The sequence below is a fragment of the Hordeum vulgare genome, chromosome 2H (genome assembly GCF_904849725.1).
Source record: "Hordeum vulgare subsp. vulgare chromosome 2H, MorexV3_pseudomolecules_assembly, whole genome shotgun sequence".
NCBI classification, from domain to species: Eukaryota; Viridiplantae; Streptophyta; class Magnoliopsida; order Poales; family Poaceae; genus Hordeum; species Hordeum vulgare.
The window spans coordinates 635,171,560-635,179,313 of NC_058519.1; the positions used below are offsets into that span (position 1 = coordinate 635,171,560).

General features: G+C 44.6%; 1 protein-coding gene across 1 annotated transcript; it reads left to right on the plus strand.

Annotated features, from left to right (window-relative positions):
• The first annotated feature begins 2,837 nt into the window (after positions 1–2,837).
• LOC123431039 (WUSCHEL-related homeobox 4-like) lies at positions 2,838–4,271 on the plus strand. Its single transcript, XM_045114856.1, has 3 exons — positions 2,838–3,173; positions 3,473–3,748; positions 3,878–4,271. The coding sequence occupies exons 1-3, from the start codon at positions 2,925–2,927 to the stop codon at positions 4,055–4,057; spliced, it is 705 nt and encodes a 234-aa protein (XP_044970791.1). The 5' UTR covers positions 2,838–2,924; the 3' UTR covers positions 4,058–4,271.
• Positions 4,272–7,754: the final 3,483 nt, after the last annotated feature.

Consider the following 7,754-nt stretch of genomic DNA (forward strand, 5'->3'; position numbering starts at 1 on the left):
CATCACGAACACACATGAAAGATGAAACATATTTATTTTTAAAAACCACATTATTCCTGATAAACCATAATGCTCAACATAAGGCAGCCTCCACCACAAGTAGATGTGCATAAAATTGTTTATAGATACCCCGCAACTAATTCCCAAACATGTTACGTGCACTACATGAGAGATATAGATTTAAAACTACTTGAACTATTGCCCAGACTGCACGAGCAAATTTACACTCCAAAGATAATTGCTTAATGGACTCATCATGTTGGTAAAAGACACATGTCCTGCTACCTCGCCAGTTGCGTCATGCCAGGAAAATGTTTGGATGCATGATGAGAATTTCGTACGAAAATGTTTTGGAGGGAGGGAGGGAGGAAGAGAGGGAGAGAGAGAGAGGTTAATGAAATGAAAACATGCATGAGGCACCATTAAGATCCTCCGAAGTGAATAAATGAAGGCCAATTCTTATAGAAAATTTTAAACTCAATCCTATAAGCCAAAGAGCACCATGGGGAAAAAGCGGAACGTAGTGGCTACTCTCGGGTTGTACAACACCCAAATTTTCCTAAAATTTGAAAAGACGTTATCATAAAACATCGAAAAAATCTGAACTTTTGCAACACCGAACTCTTTTAGATGTTTGAGGTTCTTGCAAAATTCCAGTCAAAAATAACATCTGACGAGCTCTTACCGAAAAAGGAAATAGTTGCTGAAAATTTTGACTACTTTTTGAACAGAGATTTTGTTATTTTTCATGAGAGCTCCGCGGATGTTATTTTTGGATGAAATTTTCCAAGAGCATCAAACATTTGATAGAGTTTGATGTTGCAAAATTTCAGATTTTTTGGAAGTTGTTTGATAATGTTTTGTCAAAATTTTGACACCTCTAGTGTAGTACACCCGTGTAGAAAAACCACTCTAAAAAAGTCACATAGGATTTCAGGAACAAAATCCCTTTGTTCAATTTGGTTTTCATAAATTCTTTATTTGCATTGAATTGTCATCAAGTCTCTTCTGGTCGTATGCGGAGGGAGCAAATGTGCTCGGGCTTTTAAAAGTTACGAGTCAAGTTTATGTAGATTTAGAGTTTAGTAACCAAAGTAATTAGAATCATCCAATAGTTGACGAATCAAATATGCAATACTTATGAAATATGTTGTCTCCTCCTTGCTCAACTTACCGCGTGATCTGTCAGGCATATGCTGCAACTTATGTACAAAGGGCCCACCTATGCGTCAGGTTCCTGGAAGACTTGATTTCACTCAATTTCATGAGCCGTACCATTGAAACCCAAGGGTCCATGGTTATCTTTAGCCTCTAGCCCAATTTCTAAATCACGCCTAACTCCAAACCACCCAATCCTAGTTTTTCATCTTCGACGCCAAGCTATGTTGTCCCCGCCTCCGATTAGGTCATGTCTGAGGCCTCGCCAGAAATGGCATGACCGGCGATGGCTTCCCTATCTCAAGGTTGAGTGCTGCCCAATCCAAGAGGTGGTAAGATTATAAGCCCTCCACCCCACGGCACCTGTGAACCCTTGTCTTTTCCTACCCTGGAAACGGCCAGCCGCATCCTACCGTCACCCCCCCCCCCCCCCCTCCTCTCATCCTTCTCCATCTCTCTCTCCATGCTCATCAAAAGGAAGGCACATACCAGAAAATGAAATGACAACATGTGCATGCAAGTCTGATTGCTACACCAAAAGTGAGCAGGAACTAAAAATATTTCAGGCAGCTATTTTTTAGTTATTGTTGGCCGTGGAGAAAAAGTGAAGAAAGAAATGTCATCGAATTCTCGATGGAATTTGGTGGTCGGAGGTCGGTAGGGTTGCGGGAGTCGGCTATTGTGTGTTTGATCGCCGGAGGTAAGGAATGTGGCAGGGGCAGCGTCGGTGTATAAGTAGCCGAACAATAGAGGGAGACAGCCATCCGAGAGGGGGGAAATCTTTTGCTAAGACTTGCTTTAGTTGTCTCAACTTGGAGAGGCGGTCGATGCTTCTTCTATATATTTATTTATTTTTGAGGAGTTAAAGGTTTTCGAAGTTTGGCTAGTTGCGGCATAACTCCCTAAGGCCTTGTTTGGTACAAATGGTTTTCAAGCCTCCAAGGGTTGGGAATTTCAGGAGATTTAGTGAATCCTCCTCTTCCACCCAATCCCCTTGAATCCCCGTTGCACGAGTTTCACTAGTCCCCCCTTGATGCTTCAAAACCCCGTGGATCGCGGGGATTTTGGTGGCTCGTAGGTGTTTGTCCATCGCAAACCATGTGTATCAAATGAACTCATGGAAAATTTTGGGGTTTTCTGTCCCAGCGGGAATAATCCCCTCTGAACCCCTCCAATCCCCTTGTGCCAAACGAGGCCTAAAGAATATTTATTGGGAAGTTAAACTTTTGAAGGAGTTGAGCGAGAGATGCCCTTAGACAGCCTCTATTCTTCCATCTTAGCATACAATGTTTGGCCCTTGGCAAGAGCTGAGCTATGACCTCCAATGCATACATTTGGAGATGTTGCCTCAGAGAGTTGCTTTAGTATTAGCTTGTCAATTGATCGTACGTCGTGAATTTGGACATGAAAAGGCGAAAAGAGAGCTCCATGCGAGAATTTCCACCTTTACTACGGCGCCTGCATTCCGTGTCTCGTATGATTACGAACGCTGACGCCTTTCATCACCAATCTCCACATTCCCTGTCGAGCGCGCGCCCCATGAAAAGCTCCCCCTTTCCACTGTTACCTCGATCGCGCACAAGCTAGCACTCAAACCATCGCCACCTTTACCGCCTGTCTCCCCATATATAACCACGCGCGCGACGACGACGTTGCTCGATGTCAATCTCGATCTCCACCTAGCCACTGCACCCTAGCCCTGAGCCAAATCTTCGTCCCATTCCCCGTACCAACTTTGCACTAACTAAACTACTGCGTACGCCAGCATGAGGGTTCACCATTTGCATGTGGCCTCCTACCTGGAGAAAGCGGCCTCGGCGTCTTCGTCTCCAGCTACGCCGTCCGCCTCTCCTCCCTCGGCGCTGTTCCCTTTCGGCGCCTTCCAGTGCCTCCGGCCGCTGGCGCCCAAGATCTCCCTCCCGGACCAGCCGAAGAAGCTGGTCGCGCCGCCCGACGTCCTCGGCCGCGTCAGGAACGCCACCAAGCTGCTCAGCTGCACCGTCAGGAACCATACCGTACGCACTTGCCACTTATCTATAGTTCTTCTAGCTAGTGAAGTACTCCCTCCGTTTCTAAATATAAACTCTTTTAAAAATTTCAGCATGGGCTATATACGGAGCAAAATTAGTGAATCTATATTTTAGAATATGTGTCTGTATAAATTCGTATGTGGTTCATAGTTGAATTTCTGAAAGGTTTTATATTTAGGAACGGAAGGGAGTACGTGATTAAGTAGCTAGCTAGCTATGCATATGACGCATGCATGTCCGTGTGAAATGCCATGGGGAGTGACCGAACGTGTGAAAATACGCAGGTGCAGGTGCCGATGGGAGGGACGACGCGGTGGAACCCTTCGGCGGAGCAGATCAAGGTGCTGGAGGCGCTGTACCGCGGCGGGATGCGCACCCCGAACTCGGCCCAGATCGAGCGCATCACGGAGGAGCTCGGCAGGCATGGCCGGATCGAGGGCAAGAACGTCTTCTACTGGTTCCAGAACCACAAGGCCCGCGAGCGCCAGAAGCAGAAGCGCGCCGCCCTCCTCACCCTCAGCACCCTCGACTCTTCCTCCCTACCTGCAACGGCCACCAAGGTACGTACATAATTAACCAAGAACTAGCGACCACACGGTGCCATATATATATGGTTACTGCTACCACCTACACGAAGCTATGATATCTATCGGTGTTTACAGCTACACTGTGTGTTTATCTCTGTGTAGGATGGGACGGGTGATAAGAAGGAAGCTTGCGACGTGGCGATGAACAGCTGCAAACGGCGGTGCATGACATGGGGTGACGGCCATGGCGATGCGGCGGCGGAGGTGGCCGCCCCCGACGGCTGCACGGATAATGTCACCCTGGAGCTCTTCCCGTTGCGTCCGCAGGGGAAAGCTGCGTAGTTGTTGACTTCGTCCTACCTGCTTGTGCATACGCTCCGTCTTGCATGCATGCATGGATATGCATGGATGGAGCCGGTTTTCACTGGGAAAAGCATTTCTGGTTTTTGAGTGTATTTTGTATTATCATCGTTTGGATTGCATGCATAGTTGTGGTGTGACCAGAATTGATCCGTTTCCTAGCAGTGGAGTATATGAGCAACTAGCCATCTAATCAGCATAGAACCGATCGTTTGTATTAATTATTCTTAGAGTAGTTTTCACTTCACTTACTTGTATTCGAGCTGTACGTAAGAGCTTGATCATTAGATTCTTGTCATGATTATTACATCTAATTAATAAATCCATCTAATCAACATATAATACCAAGACAATATGTAAACTTCAATCAATTAGATTGCCATTATGATTCATGAGCTTTACAACACGTGGAAGCAAGTGTGTCTAATCAGGTCGCGTGTTACAAGAACAGTCGATGTGGTACGATCTACTCTTATAGTCTTACATAGTATATAAGTTTTGTGAAGATTTGTTAGCGTCCACATTAGTATGTGTCTAGTCTAGTTAGGTCAGGTGACATGAGTCATCGTCCATATATAGTACGTTCACATTGGTGGAGATAAGAGTTCAAATTTACACAAGCCAGAGCTTCTAAATATCAACAAATTAAGTAGTGGTCTGGGAAATAAATTAAGTGCTACTATAACTAACCATGCATGAAATACTGTATTACTACTTATAAGAACGTGTGCGTGCATATCTTACAGCTTCTTCTTTCTTTGCTGTATACTCCAAATAACATTGCAGATACTTTGTTGAGCATATTGCAGATAATATATATCGTTAAGTGGTAAGATAAGCTCGGGGCATGATACTTGTTGAGCATTCCAAATCATTGTATATACATATATGCTTGTAGCCTACGTTGGTTCAGGCTTTTGTGGGGCAATTATACCAAGACCTGAGCGTCTGAGCAAGTCTTCGGCGCCAGCTTTATACAATCGCCGGCCATCACGCTGCTTGCTTGCTTCCTTTAAACATCTGCGAGTACGTACGTGTCGTGTGACATCACGGTCATAATAGCGCGACGGACATGCTTCGTATGCCAATGATATTGAGTAGAGTGCATGACCAGACCGTACGTACGTCGTCAGAGCTATCTTTTCTATGGTACTGTGGCTGAAAGACATGAGCACTATTTTTCTGATGTAAGAATGAATGTATCTAGATGTAAAATAATTAGTAATACATAAAAATGTTAAAAAACTCTAAAAATATTTTTACAATAAACTCGACCTTCCACTATACTTGTGAGAAAAAAATCATAAAAAGAAAACTAAAATTTAATTTCTTTTTGGAAAAGACAAATTTTCGGTCAAAATAGTGTGAATAGTGATCTACAATAGCAAATAAAATTTATCTTTTTTGCCCAGATGTCAATGTTGACTTTTTGTGAAGATTTATATACTAGTACAAAACAATGTCAAGTTTAAAATAAAAAATACTTCAAAACTATTTTAACTTTTAACTAGTTATTAAAAAAATCTATATAGAGTGCATATACACAATCAAAAACCAAAGTGTATTTCCCTGTTACTACTTGCTTCCTAGCTAGTACTACCTGGGACTGGGAGCTACTCCTTCCCCATATAGCTCCAAGTATATAGGTACAGCAACGCGTAGCAGGTGTTGGATCGCGAGAGGTAGAGTACGGTGCCGGGAAAACGATGGGAGATCGATTGACGGCGAGGCCGACCGTAAAGACGCCCTGCATTGCAGAGTGCAGACTGGCGCGTGAGGCCAAGGCGTTGCACGCTGACGATAAAAGACGATCGGAGGCGGTGACCGAGGCACCCAAAAGGCCCGGTCGACGCCGCAGGGGTGGCATGCAGCACGCCATGCATGGCCCCGGCCGTCCAATCGGCCGGAGGGGACGCCGGAGGGGCCGGCCGGCGGCCGAGGCGTGAGCGAGAGCGCGAGTACACGGTGCATGCGAACGCGGTGCGGCGCCGCTTTTGTCGCTCTTTTCCGAGACTCGGCCGCACAGTCCGGCCAGCCGCGCCCCGCTTTTCCGCGAGCTTTTTTTCTCCCATGGCGATGGCGAAGGGCGGCCTCGGCGTGGACGTGCGCCTGGAAAACGACGACGCAGGCGGGGCTTCGGTGGGCCGCGCCGCCGCTGTGTGCGTGCCCGTCTCGTGGGGTGCCACCGCGCGCGCAGGCGGCAGCTCCCGTCGTGTCCTGCACCGCTGCTCAGGCCGCCCTCTGTTGCTCAGGGGGGCCACCGCGGGTGGCTTTCCGCTGCTGGGAATGTGGGTAGGTCGGCTTCTCGGGTTCACTCCGGTCCGGTACTTGGGTTCCTTGCTCTATACCAATCGTAGATGTTCACAATTAGGCTGCGCTTGGATTGGGTGTAAGATGAATATGGAGGTATTTTTCTACACGTGTAACTTACCGGTCAATGAGCAATTTCGGGCTGGAAATGAAACGACCGAGTGAGACATGTATTTTTTACGGGGGTATTTCAAGCGAAAACGCTGATCCAATCAGGCACTTAGAGATTATACTCCGCGGTTTTTTGCGGGACGAATTAGGCTAAATTATGTCATTCATATTTGTTACTCCCTCCGTCACAGTTTATAAGGCGTGCACGTATACCTAGATCGTCAATTTAACTTATATAAAATATATTGTTTAACATAAAAATTATGTCATTAGAAAATAGAACATCTAAAGTTTTTAATGATATATTTTTTGTAATATATGCCTCTCATTAAGTTGGCAAATTAACGACCTATGTATACGTAAATGCCTTATAAACTTTGATGGAAGGAGTAGCATGAAACGGTATAATTTAAGACGGATGACATCTCCAAAGCTGACTCACCAAATTCTTTGATATGTTCATTTTTATGTCTGGACGTGGTCTGCGGATATGATGTTGGACGAAGTCATCCAATGCTAATTATAAAGTATATTGCTGGAAGAAAAAAATACATGGGACCACACATTACGAGATGTGAGCTACGAAAAAGACAAATTTCAGCCTTGAATAGTGGCATCACTATTTCGCACTATATAAAGCTGATTTTGTCTTTTTCATAGCTCACATCTCATAATATGTTGCACTATATAGAGCTGATTTTGTCTTTTTCATAGCTCACATCTCATAATATGTTTCAATTTAAAATTTTGCATGGTAATAAAACATCATGCTCTTACATCCAATATATTTTTTTAAACAATAAAACATATTTTTTATGGTTTTCACAGGTTTTTACCGAATGTTGGTTTTCGTATAATATTCTACCATTTGTGTTATGGTGTCCGGTTGGGTGAAAAGAGAGAAGAGGGGATCATGCATGTGTGGTTGGAAGAAGAAAGAGAAAAGAGAAATATGCATGTGATTCGTTAAAGTACATGTTCGGATTCCCGTAAAACTCCCTACGCTCGTCTTTACTTTATGTGAATCCGTACATCCAGACTGCTAAGCGGATATATACATGTGCAAGAAAATAATTAAAATGATCCGTACATATACTGGAGGTTTAAGGGTCCGAAGATGTCCTAACAATATGTGCACTAAAATTAAGATGAATGATTCACAATAGCATCACAATATGGCGTATGCGGGTTACTAGTGATTGTTATGGCTAGGGCATGATTACTATGGAAATGGAGATGGACATGGGAATGGATGCGA